General features: G+C 44.9%; 3 protein-coding genes across 3 annotated transcripts; all 3 read left to right on the top strand.

The window, feature by feature from the left end:
* Nucleotides 1–7,728: 7,728 nt before the first annotated feature.
* On the top strand, nucleotides 7,729–8,693 carry RHO25_004018 (uncharacterized protein; the record flags this gene model as incomplete). Its single annotated transcript, XM_023594954.2, has 2 exons — nucleotides 7,729–7,944; nucleotides 7,998–8,693. The coding sequence occupies 2 exons, from the start codon at nucleotides 7,729–7,731 to the stop codon at nucleotides 8,691–8,693; spliced, it is 912 nt and encodes a 303-aa protein (XP_023456542.1).
* A 660-nt stretch (nucleotides 8,694–9,353) lies between these two features.
* On the top strand, nucleotides 9,354–12,799 carry RHO25_004019 (uncharacterized protein; the record flags this gene model as incomplete). The annotated part of the gene is made up of 15 exons (XM_023594955.1): nucleotides 9,354–9,440; nucleotides 9,490–9,622; nucleotides 9,673–9,851; nucleotides 9,910–10,042; nucleotides 10,093–10,277; nucleotides 10,324–10,453; nucleotides 10,498–10,712; nucleotides 10,760–10,901; nucleotides 10,956–11,110; nucleotides 11,158–11,299; nucleotides 11,351–11,505; nucleotides 11,552–11,690; nucleotides 11,740–12,151; nucleotides 12,206–12,483; nucleotides 12,543–12,799. 15 exons carry the CDS (start codon nucleotides 9,354–9,356, stop codon nucleotides 12,797–12,799), a joined length of 2,742 nt encoding a protein of 913 aa, XP_023456545.1.
* A 642-nt stretch (nucleotides 12,800–13,441) lies between these two features.
* Nucleotides 13,442–24,622, top strand: RHO25_004020 (uncharacterized protein; the record flags this gene model as incomplete). Its single annotated transcript, XM_065602505.1, has 2 exons — nucleotides 13,442–17,099; nucleotides 17,148–24,622. The coding sequence occupies 2 exons, from the start codon at nucleotides 13,442–13,444 to the stop codon at nucleotides 24,620–24,622; spliced, it is 11,133 nt and encodes a 3,710-aa protein (XP_065458577.1).
* Nucleotides 24,623–24,693: the final 71 nt, after the last annotated feature.

Genomic DNA, 24,693 nt, shown 5'->3' on the forward strand with positions numbered 1-24,693 from the left:
ATATAGTTGGAGCTATATACCTAATCTATCTTAGTTTAACTCCTTAGCCTAGTATCTACGAATCCTTCTTCTAGTATATACTATAAGAGAGATAGCTTCGTTTTTGCTTCTCTACTAGGCTTTTCCTTTTAGACTATATATAGATTCCTAGATCCTAATTACTTATTATATATAGCAAGCTACTTCTCCTATAGTACAACTCCTAGGCTTAATATTACCTAATTAAGAATGTTATATATCTCTTAATTAAGTGTCCTCTTTTATTAATTCTAGGTCTAGAGTTTAATCTATAGTTAGAGCTAGAATCTTTTGCCCTTTTCTATATAAGCTAGAGTTGTTTTATAAACTCCTAAAACTATAGCCTACTCTTTAGTTTAGTTAGGCTATTAGCAACTATCTCTTTTATTAGAATATATTCTACTATAACTTTCCTCTGCTACTAGAGATATCTAATATAGTTATATATAATATTAATATATTTAGATCTCTTATAGGTATATATATCCTTAATAAGAGTTAAAGCTACCTAATTGTCTCCTATAATCTATACTAGCCTTAGTTCTCTTACTATATTAGGATATACTTTTATAGTTAGTTAGAATAGGTATTCTCCTACTAACTCTATATAGTCTATCTCCCTTAAGAGTGCTACTAGGAACTAAGATTACTTTATATATATATTTATAGCTATATACTTAGCTTCTATTATTAATATTATAATAGACTTTTGCTTCCTACTTATTTAAGAAACTAGGGCTCTATAAAGGAAGAAGATGCTCCTAAGGATTAAGACTCTATCTGCTTTATCTATTATATAGTTAGAGTCTAAATATCCTATTAGGCTTCCTCTATTTCTCCTAAATATTAGTCCTAAGTCTTAGGATAACCTTAGGTATCTTGCTAGTTTCTTTAGAGCTTATATATGCTTCTTAGTTAGGTCTAAGACGTATAAGCTTAACCTTCTAAGAGAGAAAGTAATATCTAGTCTTATTATAACTATAGGCTATATCTAGGTACTAGTTTAGCTTTAGTACTCTATCTTATTCCCTCTCTTATTATATAAGCCTATTAGTTTTAGGCTATTATAACTATCTATTAGTAAGAGAGTTAGGTTAGCTATCTCCTTAGTTATTTCTAGCTTTATAAGGTTCTCCTAGATAAAGTATTCTTAATTAAGCTTTAAAGTTCTAGCTTGTCTATCTCTTATTAACCTTATCCTAAGGATTTTCTCTAGTTCTCTAAGATTTTTAATCTTAAATACCTTGCCTAGCTATTCCTTAAACTAAAGTATATCTTCTAGCTTTAGTACTATAATTAGAATATTATCTATATAGGTTAGGATTAGAATATTCCTTTCCTAGTAGATAAGAAGGTATAGGTCTACTTCTAATTATATAAACCTAATCTGTTTTAACTTTAAGATATAGAGTTTGTTCTAGTCTCTTACTACTTACTTTAGTCTATATAAGCTTCTTAGGATTTATAGGACTATATTAGGTAGAATCTTAACTCCTAGTAGTAGAATTATAAAGATTTCTTCTTAAAGTTTGCTCTTAGTAAATATATTGTTTATATCTACTTAGTAGAGTTCTAGATCCTTCTTATAAACTATAGCTATAAATACTCTTAAGGTATTATACCTAACTATTAGTATAAAGGTCTCCTAGAAATTAACTCTAAACTTCTAAGAGAAACCTTTTATAACTAGTCTTGCCTTAAACTTCTTAATAGCTCTACTAATTAATCTCTTTATATTAAATATCTACTTAGATATAATAAGGTTTACTCCTTTAAGTAGAATAACCTTTATCTAGGTATTATTACTTCTTAATATAGTTAGTTCCTTTTAGACTATATCCTTCTATATATATCTCTATTTAGGATTCTAAATTGCTTCTTTATAGGACTTTAGAATAGGTACCTCTTATCTCTATATAGAGACTTAAGGAGCAATTGCTATAAATATAGACTCCTAAACCTCTAATAGGGCTTCCTAAATCTACTCCTATTCTTAGCTTTAGACTTAGCTTAAGAATGCCTTATAATACTTAGTACTAGGCTCCTCCTCCTATCTATATTCTCTCTATCTCTTCTAAAGTACTTATCTTATTACTATACTATAAGCTTTTAGCTCTAGGCCTAGTCCTTTATCTAAGACAGATCTCCTTCTCTTTTAGCTATAGGTTTAGTCTTAGTTCCTCTCCTAATCTCTATTTCCTTATAGGTCCTACTATATAATATTTAATCCTCTTACTTTAGAATATAGTCTCCTACTAGTACTAGGACTAGCTTGTCTATTAACTTCCTAGCTTAGCTTAGGTAGTTTAGTAGTTCTACTTTTCTCCTACTAGGGTTATAGTTCCCTAGAGTTTTCTTCTTCTAGATCCTCTATTCTCTAGTACTCCTCCTTATCCTTTAGTAGAGATAGTAACTATATAAAGAGTATTTAGCTAGGACCTATAGGTTTAGTTACTATAGCTATAGGTATAGTAGCTATAGAAAGTATAACTACTATTAGCTTCTTTAGAGGTCTACTAACTAGGTTTCTAATAGATATACTACTTACTTAGTTAAGCTTAGGAATATTTAGCTCTATATCTCCTCCTTTCTTATACTTAAACTAAGTAGTAGTACTATAGGCTTTAATAGCCCTTATATTAGGCTCCTAGAAGAGCTATATTTTAGTAGTATTAGGAATATATCTAATAAATATAGTATCTTTGCCTCTATTTATTAGTTTGTCTAATCTTATTTTTGCTAGCTAGGACTTAGGATCTATATAGACTACTGCTTTGTAACCCTAAACTCTAAAGTATAATACTAAGAGTTAAATACCTAAAAAGGCTTCCTTAGGTAATATCTTAAATCTATTAATTTCTAGGCTATTAGGAAGAGAATTTCTAATAACTATATAGGCTACTAAGGCTTCTAGCTAGAATTTAATAGGTATATAGGTATCTTCTAGTATTGCTCTTATATAGTCTTTAGAGGTTTAGATTAACCTTTTAACTACTCTATTCTAGATAGAGTTATATACTTTAGTTATATAGAAGGAAATTCTATATTCCTTCTCCTATTACTTTAGTATAGTAAGAAGCTCTCTTGCTCTATTACTCCTTATAATCTAGAGAGGATTTCCCGATTATAGCTTAGCTTTTACCTTCTAGTCTCTAAGGATACTTAGTATATCTTCTCTAGACTTTATTAGGAAAGTCTATTTCTTTCTTAAGAAGTTATTAATAATCTTAAGCTACTATTTATATCCTAATCTTAAGATAGGTAAAGGACTATAGATATTAATAGAAACTAGAGATAACCTTTATAGTTTCCTCTCGGTTTCTTTCCTTCTATATTTCTTTATTTTTGCTAAGGAATATACTCTATAAGGTTAGTATTCCTTTAGAATAGGAATCTAAGCTTTTAAGTTAGATACCTTATATAGGTTTCTAAGAAGACCCTCTCTAAAATATATAAGTCTCCTATACTAAAGCTCCTACTATTCTTAGGTCTTTTCCTAGGCTTTAAAGGTATAGGCTTTATTCTCTTATTTTTAATTAAAGTATAATATTATAAGCTCCTATAATATATTATTAATCTTCTTAATAAATAGTACTCCTCCTAATAGTTTTATCTAGATAACTAGTTTCCTAGACAATAAAACAAGTATAAATTTTAGTAGTTAAATACTATACTACTAGCTAAATTAGCTCTAAGAAACAAGATTTACTCCTAGACTAGGTATAAAGAGAACATTTTTAAGAATAATCTGCTTTTCTCTTCTTCTACCTATTACTATATCTCCTATATATATAGCTATTAGATAGCTACCTCTAACCTTAATCTACTTTTTCCTCTAAAGAGGTTTTAGTTCTCTAAAAAGTAATTCTTAGTTAGTTATATATAATAAAGTATAGGAGTTAAGTAGCTATCTTTATAGTATATACTTGCCTTTTGCTTCTATAGTTAAGTATATAACTTTATTAATATTATTATCCTCTAATAGAGATTAAGATATATTAGATACTATAGAAGGTTCTATATCTTCTTAGGTAGTATATACCTTCTTAGAAAACTTCCTTAAAGTTTGTCTCTTCTTAAGAGATTAGACTTTTAAGTTAAGTTTCTTTACTATTTCTTTTAATACTTCTCTATCTAGTAAAAATCTCCTCCTAAATATACTCTCTCTAAGTAGTATTCTTCTCTTCTCTACTCTACTAGCCTGTCTTAAGTTAATAGTTCTCTTAGCTTTATTAAGGTATAGATACTTAGTAATACCTCTAAAATGTTCCTAATTATATAGATAATATTTTAGCTTTATACTTTAGGTCCCTCTTCCCTTAGTAAATATTACTATTTCTTATAACTAGTATCTATACTATATTAACTCCTCTGCTTTAAGGAGTTAGAGGATTTCTTTAGAGTCTAAGTCCTTCTAAGCTTAGATAGTCTGCCTTATACTCTTATACTTAGCTAGAAGTATAAAGAGTAGATACTTAATCCTTATATTAGGAGTCTTATAGTATAACTCCCTCTAGTTAATCTCTATAATCCTCCTTCTAAGATTGCTAAGATAGACCTATAATTTCCTAATTATATCTCCTAGTTCTATCTTAAAAGTTACGAATTCTTAGATAATAGCTATTATATATACCTATTAGACTTTGCTATATTTCCTATATAGCTTTATCTAGATATTATATACTCTTATCTTATCTATTATCTTATCTTAGTTATCTATATAAAGACTTTCTATTAGGATATAGATTGCCTTTATATTATCCTTCTACTATTTTAGGCTAAACTCTAAAAATGTAGTGCCTTTCTCTTTACTTAATAAAGCCTTAGACGCTTTAGATTTAGCTAGAGTAGGTACTAATAATCCCTTTAAGTCTAAGATTATCTAGAAGATTTCTTTTCCTCTAAGTATATTCTCCTATAGCTTAAACTATAGTCTCTAGTTCTCTCTTATTAGGATTAGTATTCTCCTCTTATCTAATTTACTTATTAAATCTATTTCTATAAAATTAAATAAATAAATCTAAACTCTAGAAATATAAGCTCTTTTAATCTAATTAGTAGCTTCTAGATTTCTGCCTTCCCTAGTTACTAAGACTCTTCTCTCTTAGCTAAAGTATCTAAGGACTCTTCTTTCTTAGAGGAGTTAGTTAGATTTTTAGGTAGAGAACCTCTAAAAGATCTACCTTCTTAGAAGGGCACTACTAGCTAGTTCTAAAGTATTAGTAGTACTTAGTACTTAGGCCTAGTCTTATCTACTTAGATACTATAGTCTAAGGCTAATCCTTTCCTCTTTATACTCCTTTAGTATACCTCTCTTTTAAAGTAGAGTATATCTTACTAGGCTTTTCTCTATCTTACCTGCCTTTTAGAGACTTCTAGCTTATAACTAGGATCTTCTAAAGCTTCTAGGTAGTATAGATAGGATATGCCTCTAGTCTCTCTTATACTCTTTTTCTACTTCTCTACCTAATTAATACTATAGGTCCTATAAGAGGTAATATATATTACTTTAAGGATAAGAAGGCTAACTCTTACTACTTAGGGCCTCTCTGCAAACCCGGGCTTATAACCTTTCGAATTGTATTCTCGTAGGTACTCGTCGGATAGGTATAACGTAGTAGAAGTAGAGATAATAAGTAGGAACTAACCGAGTTAATTATATTAGTTAGTTATAGGTTATATCTTACTCCTAAGATAGGCATTAGCTAGGTTATATAACCTAGTGTTATATAACCTATATTACCTAATCCTAATCCCTAAAGTGTCTCTTAGAATATCGAACTAGACTATACTTTCTAATATAGACTAGTATAAGTAATATAATAGCGAACGAACGTATAACTCTTCGAAGTTGCCTAGAATATTAACCTACGCCGAATCGCTAGAGTCTACTATACTATACTAGTAGACGCGCTACGCTACGAAATAGATACTCTACTAATTAAAGACTACTTATATAAGAAGACGTCCCGATATATCTAGAAGATAGAAAACCTAATAGTAATAGAATATATATAGCGTTAGTACTATAAGATTAGAAACTCGTACTACTAATAATATATAGAAGATCTTCTCTAAATAAGTAATATCTAACTCGGCTATAATATATAGAAAGAAGCGTAGCCTAACGAAGTATAGAATAGATACGATATCTAATATCTCTAGTAGAAGGAAAGCTAGAGAACTATAGTAGCCTAATAATAGGAGACAGATCTATAAGCGCCCTCTATATAGTATATATAGACGAGAGGAGACAATAACTAATACTAGAAATATAAAGAGCTCTCCTAGTCTAAGAGTATAGCTATAATACTACTCCGAATAGAGTATATCGGACTTAATATATATCTATATATAAGGAATATCCTAGAGTTCGATAGCCTAGTATACGAGTATAGAGTAAGACGATAAATAGAGAAATATATCCTACTCTAGTACTCGAATATAGTATAGAGTAGGAACGAGTTTATCCGATTAATAGAAAGTATAAATATATAGACTATACTATTAACTATAAGAGAGATAAAACTAGTAGTATAACGCCTAATAGTACTTAAGTACCTCTAATAGTTCGTATAGGTAGAGGTAGAGCCGATAATAGAGTAGAAATAAGGAAGAGAAATAGAAAAAGAAAAGAAAGAAGAGAGTCTAGATCTAAAAGAAAATAGGTACTCGAGAATTACTAATCTATAATCGTATATAATAATAACCTAATACCTAAGAGCGCCGTAATAGGTACAATATACGAAGTAAACGGAAGATAGGTTTTTATATTATAAGACTTTTCGCTCTCTAAATAAAAATATATAGATAGCTCTATATAGATCTAAATAGGAGCTAGTTTAGGAATATAAGACTTTATCTATCTATCTATATAAGCTTAGAACTAGATACTTAAAGCTAAAAATAATAGCTTAAAGTAGACTATTACTAATAAGAAGGAATATAAGACTAAGAGTAAGAGTCTAATTAATAACTAGTATAAACTAAATATAAGTAGTACTATAATATATAGCTCTTAGAAAATAAAGGAAGCTAAGGACTTTATAGCTTAATAATAGCTAAATAAAGAAATAGAATAAGCTAAGAAGAAGGCTTAGAAATAAGCTAAGAAACTAGCTAATATATAGGAATTAATTATAAAGGAATAGTAGAAGTTAGAAAGGCTTAATTAGTATATAACTAAGTAAGAATAAACTACTAAAGTAAAGGTAGAAGTATAATATATTAAAGAAAATAAAGTAGCTAATAGATAGCTCTAGTAATACTTTAATTAATTAATTAAAGCTCTAAAGTAATTAAAATAAGTAGAGTTAAAAGTACTATCTCTATAGCCTATATTTATAGAGCCTATAAAGCTAGTAGCGAGTATATAAGCTAATCTAGCTAAACTATTAAGAATATAATAACTAAGTAGAAAAGTAGTACTAAACTTTTAGTTTAGTAAGCTTAATATATAGCGATTATAATATAGTTTAAATTATAACAATCTATATAGTAATAGTTAAGAAACACTACCTTAAAAACATGCTAGAATTGTAGGTTTACGAGGTTCTGTAGGTCACGTGGGGCACACTTCTATCTAGCTCACATGCTTATCAAACACGTTAGAGCTTAACATCATCTATCTACCCCTCCAGAACTACATGGTGTTCGAGAGCTCTTTGCTCATACTATTTCCATTGCACAAAACTTACGACAGCAACAAACATGGCCCCGAGCAAAGAGTCAGAAGCACTGTCCGATCTGTTCAAGGTTATCGCATCCAAGTTCCCTCGAGACGGCGATCCTTTCCTCTCGCGAGCAGTATACGACAATGTCCACAAAGCAGCTGCAGAATGTCCAGGTGTAACATATGGAGATGAAGACGATGTAGCTGGTCGGCCAGCGCTATGGGTTCGCCCAATGGGAGCTACTCCGAACAAGGTGATTAGGACACTGACCATCGAAATGTTCGGCCATTCCTCTGACCGCCACAGGTCATGCTCTTCATGCACGGAGGCGGCTATTCCTTTGGAAGTCCCAATAGCCATCGCAAGCTCACAGCCCATCTGGCCAAGGCGTGCAACGTGAATGCATTGTCTATTGACTACAGAATGACGCCTGAGCATCCCTACCCGGCGCCACTTGACGACTGCGTCAATGCATACGAATGGCTTCTGGACAAGGGCTATGCACCAGACGGTATCGTCCTGGCTGGTGACTCCTGCGGTGGTGGACTCGTATCCGCCGTGCCTCTCGAAGCTCGCAAACGCGGTCTGCCTCTTCCCGGAGCATCCGTCGCCATGTCGCCTTGGTACGACCTCACTCTAGGCTCCGATTCTCTCGCGCGCAACAAGGAAAAGGATGTACTCGGCACGAAAGAATTCGTGAATATGCTCGCAGATCTTTACACGAATGGAAATCAAGAACTCCGAAAAGATCCTGTCCTCAGTCCTCTGTTTGGCGATTTGCAAGGACTCAACCCGCACTGGATCTCGGTCGCTGGTCATGACACTCTTTTAGACGACGGCATCAAGTTTGCAGAGAAAGCGAAGAAGGCTGGAGTGGAAGTGAATCTGGTTGAAGCTGAAGGACAGCAGCATGTGTTTGAATTCCTGGCCGGTAAGGCACCTGAAGCGGATGAGTCGATCAAGAATATTGGACAGTGGGTCAAGCAGAAGATTGGCTCGTGATTAGACGCCATGCAGCATCGCGCCAATAAACATTCCTCGGACTTGACTTCGCGACGCGCTTCCATTGACATATAGCGCAATGCCAAACAGATCGTATCGCATCAGCGAGAGTAGCACAAAAGCTTTCAAGTGCACTCGATCACTACCATAGGGGTAACCAACGTTCAAGTCTGTTTCGGTTCGGCAATGTCGCGTTTTCCCATCTTCCGCGAGGATATGTTGCGGGGAAGGTGAGGTCGCCACTCTTTCGTCCCGTGAGTATGGCGTGGAATGCAACTTGGTTCAGCCCTTTTGGACGCGCTGAGCGATCAACAGAGCGGAACTCGACATCAAGAACCAAAATGTTGCGCAAAGCACTGCTATATACTAACTGAGGAGAACGTCACGTAACGTGTCAGCACAGTGCATCGACGCGGGAGATGCTATGTTCGAAGTATTCGAAAGAACGACCGTTCTGGCAGCCATTGCCCGGGAAATGGGTGAACATTCCACGTCGGCTGGACTGTTGTTGGTGCATCCAATCTATGGGATCACCGATGTGCACAGCACATATCTCGCGACCGGCCACAGACGCTTATCTATGGCAGACACCCTCCCGGCGGTCCTCCTTCAGACACCTCGCACGATTTGACATTGAGCAGGCCCCGCTCGACCGCCACGATGCGCGGGAGACACTCGCTCTTCTTCCAGGCCTTCGCGCTCTTCATCCCCCATGGAGGCGCACAGTGGCTGAACACTTTCTCTTGCGTATGTTGGTCTTGCATCGCCCAAGGATCACAGCTGACTGAGATTGCAGCCTGCCAACAACAACACGTTCGTCACAGATAGTACGGGCGGAAACTATCGCATAACTTGTGGTGCCGACCCGAATCCCAATGGCGGCACCAATACCTTGGCTGTAGCGAGCTGGAATGAATGTTTCGACACATGTATGAGGAAGAATACTACACACTTCTTCATGGCTGACCGGACCGCGTAGGCACCTTGAATGCGACCTGCACTGCGTTCACATACCTTGGTGTCGCTCTAGGAAACGGACGCGGCACATGCAATTTCAAGGCCAGGTGGAACGGAGGAAACAACCTTCGAGACCGTAATTGGGACAACCGTTACATCGGCGCTGTCAGACAAGTCGTGAGCGCGCAAAACCCGACTTGCGTAAGCAGACTGCGTACCCAACAGTAACAGTAGCCGGGACATTGCTGATCGATCCTAGCCTGCTGTCGATGGAAGATATGTTACGGACGATACTGGCGCGCAGTATCTCGTGAGCTGTGGCGGTGATACGAGTCCAACTACGGCTATCTCTTCATCCTCGGTGCCGAACTTCAACGACTGTTTTATCAGCTGTATGTCGTCTTAAGATATGTCTCACCCACATGCTGACGAGACGGCATAGGTAGCAACAACCCCTCATGTGTTGCCTGGACCTACAGGGGAGGCGTCAACGGCCTCGGCACTGGAACTTGTTCCCTCAAAGCTAACCAACCAGGCGGGGCCCAATTCGTTCCAAGCACGAGTTCATACGTATCGGGCATCAGAGTCGCCCCTGTTCCTCCATCATCGAGCAACAACTTTGCCTGCGTAAGTGAAATCAAATCAATGCTTGCCCCTTGCTGACCGAATTCAGGCGTCAGGCAGCACGACGTATACGGATACTAACGGCGTCGCGTATGTCACCCGATGTGGAGATGAGACCTTGCCTTTCGCCGCTGTTTCCCAACAGCCCGGAAGCAATGCGAATGACTGTTGGGCCGCGTGTAAGTACGCAGACCGGTTTCTACTTCGCCGCTGACCAGCGCAGGTTCCAGTAACGCCGCTTGTACCGGCTGGACGTACCGACGTAACGATTTCGTGTCGACCACCGCTGGCGCGGGCACATGCTTCTACAAGGGCGCGAACACGGGCGGAACTGGCAACGGCTTCTATACACGCAACAACACGTTAATGATCTCCGCAATCAAGGCCGCCAACTACGACCCGGCCCAAAACGGTCCGCGCCCAAACAGCTTCAGTTGCGTAAGTGAATGCCTGGGAGCGATCGGGCCACTACTAATTGATCTCAGCCTGAAGTCGATGGAACGGTAGTTACAGATGTCGATGGCGGGCAGTATCGCATGAGATGTGGCTTCGACACAAATCCAAGCGACACTGCCTCGACTCTCTATATAACCACGTCGACCACTTTCAATGCGTGTTACCGCAGTTGTATGTCATGGGAAATTTGTTCCTCATAAGCCGCGTGCTAACAACAAGATATAGGTAGTTCCAATTCCACGTGCGGTGGCTTCACCTGGAATGCAATAACTACCACTGGACTCTGCTATTTCAAAGCCGCGCCCGTATTCCGGAGCGGCACCTACGATGCGAGATTAATATCTGCGATTAGGGCGACTCCAATTACTAATTTTACTTGCGTAAGTGTATGTCGTAGAGAAACTAGGTTGCTGCTAATCAATTTCAGCCTGCGGTCAATGGAACGGTAGTTACAGATCTCAATAATGTGCAGTATCGCATAAAATGCTACGACGACACGACTCCGACAGACCCTGCCTTGACTATCTATCAGACTTCTGCGACGAATTGGAATGAGTGTTTCGCCAGTTGTATGTAATAGAAAGTTCTTCCCAAAGCCGCGTACTAACAATGCAATATAGGTAGCGCCAATGCCACGTGCAGTGCCTTCAACTACAATGCCGGTACTAGCACCTGTTTTTACAAGACCGGACCAGCTGGATACCGCAATTTTAGGAATCCAAATCAGGATTTCGTGGCTGCCGTCAGGATCGTATCACAGAACAACTATACTTGCGTAAGTGCGCTCTGAACAGGATCCGAATTATGCTGACCCAGCTCAGTCCGCGGGTCAAAGAACACTTTACTCGGATGTCAGAGGAACCCTTTACATTACGAGTTGTGGTGATGATACAACCCCGCCGGATACTCTTTCCCAGCAAGTAGTCGGATATGGTGGTATTAACGACTGCTGGGATTCGTGTACGTACCCGAGTCCATTTTTTACAACGCCACTAACGAGCCTGCGCAGGTTCTACCAACACCGCGTGTGCTGGAATGACGTTCAATGGCAATTCTTACTCGAACGGTATCGGCGGGGGAACTTGCGTTTACAAGGGCTCGACCGCGAATGGAACCCCGAACAGCTTTGTGGCTGCTAACAACCCTCTGTTGGCTTCATCGCTCAAACTCGCCAGATACGCCCCTCTTACGTCCTCATACACCTGTCCAGCCCAACAAGACCTGAGTACCGTCACCGATGCAAACACTGGCTTGCCCTACGTTCTGCGCTGCGGCGGTGACACTGCTGGCACTGCATTCGCAACCTTCAATGCCACCTCCGGGTTCAACGACTGCATTACGCAGTGTACTGCCGATACTCGTTGTACCACTTGGACCTACACTGGCGCGACCAACGGCGCTGGGCCAGGAACATGCGCGCTGTAAGTCAGCTCTAGAACCACAACGAGCTCGAAGATGAACTGACGATGGCGAAGCAAATCGAGTAACTCAACAGGCTTTACCCCAGCAACAGGTGCTGGATCCCAAAACCGCGTCGCCGGAATTCAACAGCGCGCCTACGATGGCAGCAACGGCGCAATCGCGGCTACGACAGTCTTCCCGCCCGCGGCTACTCAAGTCGCCACACAGATCATTCTCGTCACTACGACGATTCTTCAGCCAGTGCCAACGACCATACTGTCTACAATCTCGCGACTGACCACTATTACATCGAGTGTGACAGTGACCGCCACGAATATCGCGACTTTACCTGGTATATATCACTGCCCTTGGACATTTCACCTCGTCTCTGCGTACTAATCTCTTCTTTAGATACTACACTGCGAGTCACTTCCGTGCAAGTGGTGCCTACAACCATCGCCACCATCCAGGCCATCACCATCACCGTCAGCACAATCACTACTCAGACAATCGTCACCGTGATCCCCACGACCATCGTGCAGACCCTCAGCGCAGCGACCACCAACCTTCTGGCTACTGGCATCAACACTGCAACGACCACATTGCGAGCCGTGGTAACCGTTACCCCAGTCCAGTCCGTTCAGCCAACGTACACGGTCACCGGCTAGTTGGAGAGCATTGTTCCTATCCTGGAGGATACTCACATCGAAGAAGGACTTTCCAGCGGAAAGTAAATGTTATGCGGAGAGGTTGGGGGCATGTTTCTGGACAGAATATGCGATTGATTGTTCAATTGGAGGAAGCCTGCGAGATAACGAGACTGTTACTTCTGCATTCACTACGTAGCGCTCAGATTGAAGACTTGGATTGATTCACGAACACGCACGATTATTCCTGGTAGTGTGCGACTAGCTATTGATCTGAGGCAACTGCCTGTGAAGTTCGCACGCGGTCAATTATTCATGGACAGCCCATCAATTGCAACTCCCGCCAGTTGTGTGGTGGGTAGTTAGCGAATCGGACCTTCCGCCGTCAGAATTACCGAGATCTCAAATCTTGGCAGCCCAATTCTCCAGACGTCTCTCCTCATCGTCCACCATCAAGCTTTCCCAATTCGCCGACACGCACACGACAGTGCCTCTGTACGGACACCATGATGGCACCACTGCGTTCAACAAGCTTTGAAGCCCAGCGCTATGGCCTCTGGAGAGTGCCGCAGGATGGAGGCAATCTCACACGCATGACGAGCCAGACTTCCCTTTGCGTTTCTCTTCCACATGTTCCAGTATCAAACAACATCGACAGAAATTATGACAGGACTACTTTCACTCAGCACGATCGACCATAACGACCTCGAAGAGCTCGCCGAGGCGTGCCAGGTCTCTACTAACGAAATAATAGATGTATACCATTGTACGCCCTTGCAACGAATACTCATTGCTGGAACGGAATGTTACAGTGACGCCTACTGCTATCGCGGGTCTTGGAAATTGCAGCCTTCAATTGACGCAATCCGCTTTCTTGATGCGATTGCGAGAGTCGCAGAGCAGAACTCCATCCTGAGAACGAGAATTGCAGACAGCTCAACGCATGGACTTGTGCAGGTCGTCTTACGCAATGCAGAGCCCATCGATCGCTCTTTTGACCAATTCGAGACATACCTTAAGCATGACAGCTCACGGCGACTGGGGCTGGGGACCCCTTTGGCGAAATGGGCTCTCGTCGACCGCACTGTAGCACTCACGATACATCATGCAGTTTGCGATTCTTCTTCAATCAAGGCGATACTCGAAGATTGCTCACGGATCTATCACGGACAGGCGCCAACAACTCGCGCTCCCTTTCGACAGTTTGCTGAGCACTGTGAAAATGTGGACGCACGAGCTGCTGAAGCTTTTTGGAAGCCGCGTTTCCCACACATGGCTGCTATATTTCCCGACGTCGCTACAAACTACACTCCTCGAACGACAAGTTCACTTCATCACTGCTGTCAGCTTCCGTCAGACAGCAAAACGCCCGCCAACCAGCTGCCTTATTACATCGAGGCTGCCTGGGCGCATACATCTTCGATATACACTGGCCAATCGGCAGTGGCATATGGACTGGTTTTGTCCGGCCGAACATCTCAACTGGGCATAATTGGTACCACTCTCGGTCCGACAATTGCTACCATACCGGTACAGGCGAACGTGAATCCGGAGTCGACGATCAGCGAGCTTGTCAAAGAACGTGCGAAAGAACGGCGGCAAGCTTTTTCCCATGCTGCACTACAATTCGATCCACTCCAAATTCGAGCACTGAATGCTGAGTCCAGACGCGCGTCACAGTTCACGACAATCCTCGATATCAACACATCGTCTCTCGCTGGGCCGGTCAACGATCATGTGCTCCTGAACGCCGAAAGCCAAGGAGTCTCATTATCAGCTCTTGTTCTGCAAATTTCCATTCAAGAGGGGACCATCATAGTCGATGCCAGCTATGATCCGTATATCATCTGTGAGCGCCAAGTAAGGCGGACGCTACATCAACTCGACCACAGTCTCCAACTATTTCTGGAAGGTCCAGCAGACCGCAAGCTCGAGGAACTTGCAACTATCAGCGCCGAGGATTGGAGGGAAGTGTTCGAATGGAATGAGACGTTGCCTCAACCGACTCAACAGTGTCTACATGAGCTTTTCCAGGATCGCGCACATCTTCACGCCAACAAGAGAGCGATTGAGGCCTGGGATCGCAACGCAACATACGAAGAATTGGACATGCTTTCTACAGAACTGGCCTTGCGGCTTATTGGCTCTGGCGTGAAGCCTGGGGATGCTGTGCTCATACATTGCGGACGATCTTGCTCCGCAGTCATCTCCATTCTTGCCGTCTTGAAAGCAGGAGGCTGCTGCATCCCGTTGGAGCCTACTGAGTCTCGAACGACGAAAGAGATCATCACTGCGCAATCAAAAGCCAAATTCATTATCGCATTGGATCCGTCAAAAGATATTCATGGACTCGTAGAGACAACGATTATGGCCCACGCAGCATCGCTCGACGAAGAGTGCGAGGTTCCTGGTCTCCCTTCGATTTCCGCTGATCAACTGGCATACGTTCTCTTTGATACTGGCTCAACTGGCGTACCGAAGGGCGTTATGCTCGAACATCAAAGCATAGCCACTTCTCTGCTCACACTTGGAGCTTTCCTCAAGTGGAGACCTAACATCAGAGGTCTGCAATTCGCCTCGCTCAGATGCAACGCTTTTCTGGTAGAGATGCTGGGGCCACTGCTTTTCGGAGGTTGCGTTTGCATACCTTCGATCGAAGAGCGCGACACAAAGCTCCCCGCATACATCATATCGAAGCAAGTAAATTATGCACAGCTGACCCCATCAGTGCTGCGCTCGCTATCGCCCGAGGCTTGTCCTACATTGAAGACCATTCAATCGATTGGCGAGGCAATCGACGCCAAGGCTGCCGGCATATGGAGTGATGTAACTTTTGTCAATGGCTGGGGCGCGAACGAAGCTTCGATGCAAAGTTCTCTCAACATAATCTCACCAGAGAGCCATTATCCTCACGCTATCGGTCGTCCTTCAGGCTGCGCTCTGTGGCTCATCGACCCAGAGAATGTACACAAATTGACATCAATCGGAGCTATTGGTGAGCTCGTCATCGAAGGAACGACTGTGGCCAGAGGTCATCTGAACGAGGACGCGGAACACGTCGAATCGTTCATTAGCCCACCTGTATGGGCCCCGCTACGAACTGCGAAGAGGCGATTCTATCGCACTGGCGATCTGGCACGCTTCCTACCTGATGGTAAAATCGAATATGTTGGCTGTAAGGACAATCAAGTCAAGATTCGAGGCCAGCGTTTCCAACTTGAAGAGGTCGAACGTGCTATCCTCAGCTGTGATGCCGTGCGTGAGGCCGTGGTTGCCTTGCACAAGGTCGGCAATCACAAATATTTGGTGGCGGTTCTGAGCTTGGAAGATGGGTCCTTACCAAGTGAAGAAGAACTGAAAGAACTGGACTGCGACGCCAGCAGAAAGACTCTTGTGGCAATTCGAGTGCACGTCAAACAGAACTTGCCAACACATATGCTTCCCAAATACTGGATTGCAGTTGAGAAGTCGCCATTGACTACGGATCCGAAAAGGGATCGAAATGCCATCAAAAATTGGCTGGAGAGTCGAGACCTGACTTCTGATGATTTGGCTGTCTCGCACGAGTCTCCTTCTGTGAATGTGCCATATTCGAATGCTGAGAGGGCACTGCAAGAAGTCTGTGCTTCTGTCCTCAGGGTGCAGACTTCTCAGATCGACTTGCAACACTCTTTCGACGACATGGGAGGCAACTCGATCAGTGCAATTCAAATTGCCCAACGCTTGATGAGACGCGGGCATCGAATTACGATAGCCAACTTGCTGGAAAGCTCGAGCTTGTTGGACCTGGTCCGTGACATCGGAAGTGCGGAGCAAATGACGGGTGTGCACGAAGAGCGGCTCGAAGAGGAGGAGTTCGACATCAGCCCGTTCCAAAAGCTCTTTCTGCAGCACAGCAACGAAGTGGCAGGCAGTAGCTTTCGTGAAAATTTGTTGCTAGAGCTTCCGTCTACCTATAGCCCGGTGGAAGTCGAGACTGCGTTACAGAGGCTTGTTCGGCATCACGCATCGCTTCGCACCACTTTCGTCCCTCAAAGCGATGGGTCGTGGAAATCAAAGTTGGCGGTCGAGAATGTACTTCACTTCGAGCATCGAAAAGCTGGCGATGAATTGACACCCATAACTACTTTCGACGAGGTGCAGAAGTCTTGGGATATCGTGGACGAGCCTGTATTTGGTGCAAAACTCATTGACATGGTCGATGACAGCCGCTTTCTGCTACTTACAGCACATCAGCTTTCAGTGGATGCCGTGTCGTGGGACATCATACGGCAACAACTTGAGGCGCTACTGGATGACCCTGGGGTGCAACTGCCTCGAAGTGCATCATTTAGCTCCTGGACGCGTCATGCTCATAATCTCCCGACAGCAGACCACGCTCTAGAGTGGCCTCGAGCTGATCGCGGAGTCTGGAGCATGTCGGATCAACCCTTCTTGAATGGAGACAGAGCTACAGCGGCATTCAAATTGAGTCATGGGACAAGTGAGCTCTTATTGCACGCTGCGAACGAAACGTTCAAGACCACCCCAGCCGAGCTCCTCCTCGCAGCATTGTGGATGTCATTCCAGCAGAGCTTTCCAGATCGAGGAAGCCCTGCTCTATACGTAGAAGGCCACGGACGGCAAATAGGGCATACCGACTGCAATCTGGCAGGGACAGTTGGATGTTTCAACGTCCTTTTTCCTGTCGTACTGGAAAGCGCAGATTCGACCTTTTCGATCGAGCATATTGTTCCCGCGATAAAGGACGCATATCGCCAAGCATTCAACTCAGCAGTCGCATCGTTCGCTCAGACGATGTTAGGTGACAAACCTTTGCTCCTCGGCGACGTGGAGATTCTGTTCAGATTCAGAAATGAAAGAACGCAGAATGACAATTCTCTAAAGCTTTACGACCGAAATACCTCACTCGAATCGCATCGTGTTGGCGGGCAAAAGCAAGTGGGTCTCATCACGGTCGTCGTTGCAGTTGTCGCAGAAGAGATCGACTTCAGATTTGATTGGAACAATCAGATGGCCCATCAGGATCACTTGAGGGACCTTGTGATACAACTTGAGCAGTATCTGCCGGAAATGGCCACGCTACTCTGCAATCGAGCGCCCAGATTGACCAGGGCAGAGATACCACTCCTCGAGCTTGACGCACCCGGGCACATCGAGCAAGCTATTAGGGACCTTGGAATATGTCCGGATGATGTCGAGGTGGTACACCCAGTGTCTGCCACGCAGGAAACGGTTCTACTCTCTCAAGCCCAGAGCACAGACGATGTGTACACGAATCAAGCCTTGCTCAAGCTTACGCCTGCTGAGAACCATAGCATTGACATGAAACGACTCGAACAGGCCTGGAAAGCCGTTTGCCAAGCACATCCTATGCTCAGGACCATCTTCGCGAATGGAATCAGTTCTACAACAGCATTCGTGCAGATTGTTCTGAGGGAAGCAAAGCCTACTATCATCCACGTCAAGTCCGACGGCAATGATGAATGCCGGGAACTTGAATATAAACTGGCGCCAACTGATCCATCTCACCGCCTACAGATCCGCGCTCTTCCCGACTCGGGTGAGGTGAACGTCGTACTAGAAATCAATCCTGCCCTTGCTGATGCCACGGCTCTGGCATTGATTAGCAAACACCTTGCAATTGCCTACAACAGTCCGGAAAGCTTGAGAAAAGAAGATGACTTTGCAAAGTATCTCGTATGGTCACGAGAAAAGGAGGAGCCGTCTCGAGAATACTGGAAGACATATCTGGCCGACCTCAGCGCATGCCGACTCCCAACGTTTGCTTCACCCAACGCTTCAGTGATTACTTCGGATACCAACTACATCGACGCCACATTTGACGATGTCGACATAATGCATAGCTTCTGCCAGAAAAGCGGCGTCACAATCGCTGACTTCATACAAGTTGCATGGGCCATGGTCTTGCGCCGTCTCACTGGCTCCGAAGACGTCGCTTTCGGGTACATGTACTCTGGGCGCGATCTCTTCGATAGCGCCGAAGAAATAGTGGGACCACTATCGTCGTTACTGACCTGTCGCTTTGACCTCGGCCTTGATTCAAAGGTCGCGGCGCTCCTGGACAAAGCCAAAGCTGATCTGTCCAACAGCATTGCTCACTTTGCCTGCTCGCTACCTGCTCTTCAAGTTTCTCTTGGTCAAGGAAGCGAATCACTGTTCAATACCGCTTTGGCTATCCAGCATGAACCGCCATATGACTCAGCAGATGAGGATGAGGCTCTACTCAAAGTCATACCAGCCGTGATCGATGAGCACAGCGATCATGCTGTAACACTCAGAGTGTGCCTCTCGAAACAGGTCATGCGAGCAAGGTTGATATATCAGAAGGCGCTCATCCCGATGCAGTTCGCCTCCGAAATTCTGGAAGTCCTTGACAATGCGATATGGAACCTGGCCCAGGCCGCAAATGCCACTGCCGTGAGGAGCATCATCGGCGAATGTGATAACTTAAGCAATTACGAGCTTGGGCTGATCCAAAAATGGAATGCCAGGGCGCCACAGGTCGTCAAGGGCACTTTGCATGACCGCTTCAGGCAGGTCGCTGCTCGGAATCCTCTTGCTCCAGCAATCTGCTTCGGAGATCGCGGGATGAGCTATGGTGAACTGAATGCACTTTCTGATCATCTTGCGAGCGATCTTTACTCTCGACGTGGCGTTCGCGCCGAACACGTCGTTCCGGTCTTTTGCGGCAAGGGCTTTGAAGCGGTCATCTTCAGGCTAGCAGTGATCAAAGCTGGAGGCGCTTTTCTGGGTTTGGATGCCGAGCTTTCGGACGAACGTCTCGCTGACATGCTACAAAATCTTGAGATCCCGACCATACTTGCCCACGCATCGACTGCAGTCCGAGCTCGGACCCTCACAAGCGGAAAAGTGATCAGCCACGATCTCCAGTCTATCAAGGGCCTGCCACACAGATCACCCCCATCATCGCTGGTCAATCCTGATCAGCCAGCTTACTGTACTTATTCCTCAGGACACACCGGAAAGCCGAAAGCAGTCCTCGTCAGACATTCGAATATCGTCACAAGCCTGATCAGCTCCATGGATCGACTTGGAGTGACATACGAGACCAGGCTATTTCAAATGTCGGGCCTCGCTTCAGACGTCAGCATTATCGAGATCTTTCAGACACTTCTGGCCGGTGGCTGCGTCTGCTTCCCAACGTCGCAAGGAAGCGTCGACCATATGGAGGACCAACTCACTCAGATGCGTGCCAACCTCGTCTATCTGACGCCTACTGTGGCCGAGGTCATGAGCCCTGCCAGAGCCTCTCCACTAGACACAGTGGTTCTGAGGGGTGAACCCGCCACCGTTGAGGCTGTTCAGAAATGGCATGGTAACGTGCGCCTGCTGAACTGCTATGGCACTGCTGCCGCTACGGGCATCACTAGTTGTATCGACATATCCCTGTCCCAGATCTCGAACATTGGACTTCCATTTGCTTGTCGTTACTGGGTTGTTGATAGCAACAACCACGATCAGCTTGTTCCTATTGGCCATTCCGGAGAGCTTTTGATCCAAGGGCCGAATGTCGCACAGGAGTACCTCAAAGGTTCGATGAGGACTTCGGAGTCCTTCATTACTGCTCCTCTCTGGACCAAGTCATTGCCGGGCTTCAGAGATACAACGACGCAGCCCTTCTACAAGACTGGAGATATTGTAATTCAAAATGTGGATGGAACGATCGAGTACATTGACCGGAAATATCGTCAGTTCAAGCTGAGTGGATTGCCAATTGAGCTTGGCAAGATCGAGAGTCATCTTCGAAAGCATGCAGGCTCTGACTGGCATGTTGTAGCCGAGTTGATCCACCCCAAGCGGCAATCTGAGGATCCATTTCTGGCCGCCTTCATGGCTCGTGCTGGCAGAGTCATCACAGACCCTCAATCCTCAACTCGTGATCAAGCACTACCTCCATTGCCCAAGATTGCCCGCAGGTTGCACAAGACGCTCGCCATTGCTTTACCGTCATACATGGTGCCAAAAGTCTACATTCCTGTTCGAGATCTGGTACTCAATGCATCGGGCAAGACTGACCGCAAACGGCTTCGAGGTATTGCCGAAGCTATGACAGCAGACCAGGTACTTCGGTACAATGCACTCAGCTTGGCTCGAAAAAATACATCGATGTCAACCAGGGCTCTGGAGGATAACATCGAGTTGAGCGCTTATAAAATGCCACCAAATGCTACAGAGATCAAGCTGCGACAGCTTTGGTCTAGCATCTTATCACTTCCTCCCTCTTCAATATCTTCGGACAGCGAATGGTCCAGCGTTGGTGGCGATAGCTTCAAAGCCATGAACCTAGTTTCTGCTGCAAGAGAGCATGGCCTGGCCCTCACCGTCGCTGACATCTTCCGCGCTTCGACCCTCGAACAACTCAGCCGGCTAGCGCTGTCCCACTTCACAGCGACTGTGCCAATGAAAGTCAAGGACGAGATCGCTCCATTTTCTCTGCTCACGATCTCTGCTGAGCTCGCTCGGGAGGAGGCTGCCAGACTATGCGGAGTACACACCTCTCAGGTTGAGGACGTATATCCTTGCACTCCAATGCAAAGGACACTTATGGCTTTGTCATCGCGTCAAAAAGGTGCGTTTGTATGCCGCATCAAGATTCATCTTCGTCAAGGAATTTCAGTCGGACGTCTCCAGCGCGCATGGGCCAGACTAGTGGAAGAGACCCAGATATTGCGCACCAGAATCATTGATATCCCTGGTCTGGGCATCATGCAAGTTGTAGTCGATGAGCCTGTTTACTGGTTGAAATGCGACTCCAGAAACCTGGAGCCAGGAACAGAAACGGAACTTGGATCTTTGCTCAATCATCCTGAGATTCAGGTCGACTCTTCGGACGGAGCATTGGTATGGACAGCTCACCAAGCTGTCTACGACCAATGGACTTTGCCATTACTCTTGCAGAACCTTGAACGTCATTACTTCGAAGAGCCACATCAGCCTTTGAATTCTATCCAGCACTTCGTAAGTCATGTCTCGGACGTGACGCAGCATGGAGCTGGTGTTGCGTATTGGCGTAACCAGTTCGATGGATTGGAGTCTCTGCAATGGCCGGCCCTGCCATCTCCATCTTACGAACCCTTGGTCGACTCCAGATTCGCACATGAGATTCGCAACCTTGCTGCTCCTCCACGCTTCACGTTGTCATCCGCCATTCGAGCCGCCTGGGCAACATTGATCTCGCAGTACACTGGAGCTTCTGAATCTACCTTCGGTGCTGTAGTCAACGGAAGATATGCTGACCTTCATGGCATCGATCGTGTTGCTGGACCTACATTGGCCACGGTGCCTATACGAATCACCGTGAATCCTCGATCTTCCGTTGCGGATCTCCTCACTTGTGTTCAACAGCAGGCAGTCGATATGATAAAGTGGGAACAAACAGGACTGGTGAATATTCAACAGTGTAGTCCCGAAGCCAGACTCGCCTGCCGCTTCCAGTCACTGCTCATGATCCAGTCAGCTGAGCATCTGAGTTCGAGCGTGGCTCAAAATAGCAAATTATTCTCTGGCGTCGAGTTTGTCGACAACTCGGCGGGCGATGGCCTCGGCTCCTTCATTGGCTGTGCACTGGTGTTGGAATGCGAGCAACATAACGGGGACCTCAAGCTGCGTTTCAAGTTCGACTCGGGTGTTATCAGCGAGCAGTTCATGTGCAGGATTGCACAACAATTCGAGACGATCCTGCGCAGACTTTGCAGTAATTCCGCGGCTGACTCGCGTCTCCGCATGTCTAGCGTTATGAGTCCTGGGGACAACGACTTGAGACAGATCTGGAAGTGGAATAGCAATCTACCGAAGTCTGTTGACAAGTGCGTCCATCACATATTGAAACCAGTTTTCGCAAAGCGACCAGCCTCGACAGCACTGCAAGCTTGGGACGGAATCCTCACGTACGGCCAGCTTGATGCATTGACAGAAAAGCTCTCGCGTCATTTGATTGAGCTGGGCGTTCGTCCGAACACAAATGTGCCTCTGTTCTTTGAACAGTCGCTTTGGTGTCCGGTCGCAGCAGTAGCTGTCACGAAAGCAGGCGCTACATCAGTCATGGTGGATGCCACGCTGCCGAAGGACCGCATCCAAGCGATACTCAAGCAGGTAAAGCCTGGTTTGGCTCTCACCTCTTCCAAGCAGGTAGCGTTGCTTCAGGAAATGACGCCTGTACCACTCATGATTGTTGATCATGCACACATCGACGAGATTGTTCTTGAGAGCGAAGAGGACACTTTTGAGCTTGTCAGACCGGACGATGCACTCTATGTTGCTTTCAAGAGTGGGAGCTCTGGCCCGCCGAAGGGAGTCATCGTCACCCATGCCAACTTTTGTAGTGCGCTGCATCATCAAGCAAAGACCGTTGGCCTGATCGACACCAGTCGGAATCTTGATGTCTCCCCTTATGGCTCCGATATGGCCTGGCACAACCTCTTTCACACACTGTACGCTGGTGGCTGTCTGTGCATTCCCAACGAAGAATGGAGAACAGACATTCCCGGAGCTGTGCTCGACCTCAATGCGAATTTCCTGTCGACAACGCCAGCGATAGCAGCTTCTCTGGATGTTGAAGCTCTTCGTAAGTTGGATGCTATCCAGATCTTTGGAGAGGAGCCCAGTGCAGAGCTGCTTGAGAGACTTCAGCACAACGTGAAGCAGTATCGTAATGCCTACAGCGCAACCGAGTGTACTTCAACTGCGCTTGGCTCCAGCAATCCACTTCATTCATCACACATTGGCGTTGCAGATGGTCTTGTGCCGTGGATCGTGGATCCTTCGAGCAAAGAGCTCGTTCCCATCGGCTGTGTGGGAGAGCTGTGGCTTGAAGGGCCGCTTGTAGCCAGAGGATACCTCACTGAAGCCGAGCAGTCCTCTGACGCCTTTGTGGATGCTCCTAATTGGCTTCGAAACGGTACGAGTACATGTGCAGGCCGGCAAAGTAGAGTGTACCGCACTGGAGACCTTGCTCGATACGAGGATGATGGAAGTCTGAGCTTCGTTGGGCGCCGAGATCGTCAAGTAGTAATCCGGGGACAGAGACTGGATCTTGCCGAAGTGGAACGCCATGTCAAGCGATGTTTCTCTACTGCAAATCGAGGCAGTGCCGATGTCGTGGTGGAGGCCATTCCGGGCCCGCTGAACGGCGACACCATTCTGACTACATTCGTGGCGCCGCGCCAGAATCAAGCAGAAGCCGCTGCAGATATTGTCGAACAATTGATCAGCGGGATCAGCAATCGACTGGCCGAGTCGTTGCCTACTTATATGATCCCAACTGTGTTCAAGGCACTGGCTGAGATACCACTCACATCGAACGGGAAGGCAGATCGCAGGCGAATACGAGAGCTCACAGCATCATTGCTGAACGTTAACGGAGCCTCGAGATCGGGCGCAGTGATAGCGCCAGCAAACGACACGGAGATCACTCTTCGAGACATTTGCGCCGAAGTCCTCACGATCAGTCATAATGCAATCTCCGTTGAAGCCAGCTGGACCCAGCTCGGTGGCGATTCAGTCACAGCCATGCAGGCTGCAGCAAGGGCCAAGAAGACAGGATTAAATCTCAGAACCGAGCACCTCATGTATGGCCATGCACTCCGTGATATTGCAAGAACGATTGATCCTGCTCATGACAATTGTGGCGAAACGGCATCCGTCGAAACCTGCTCAAGCCGGGCAGCCTCTCCGGATACAGATGATTTTGAGCTTACACCTGTCCAGCAATGGTGTCTCGAGGAACACCCCACTGGCACCAAATTTGATGTCCCGATATACCTCGAGCTAGAGTCTATGCTCGGTTCTCAGAACTTGTGAAAGACCACCACCTTAGTGGATGGAAAGACGGGTCTACAAAGTGACACGTCACGATGCGAGGGAATGAAGCG

The sequence above is a fragment of the Cercospora beticola genome, chromosome 3 (genome assembly GCF_033473495.1).
Source record: "Cercospora beticola chromosome 3, complete sequence".
Taxonomy (NCBI): domain Eukaryota; kingdom Fungi; phylum Ascomycota; class Dothideomycetes; order Mycosphaerellales; family Mycosphaerellaceae; genus Cercospora; species Cercospora beticola.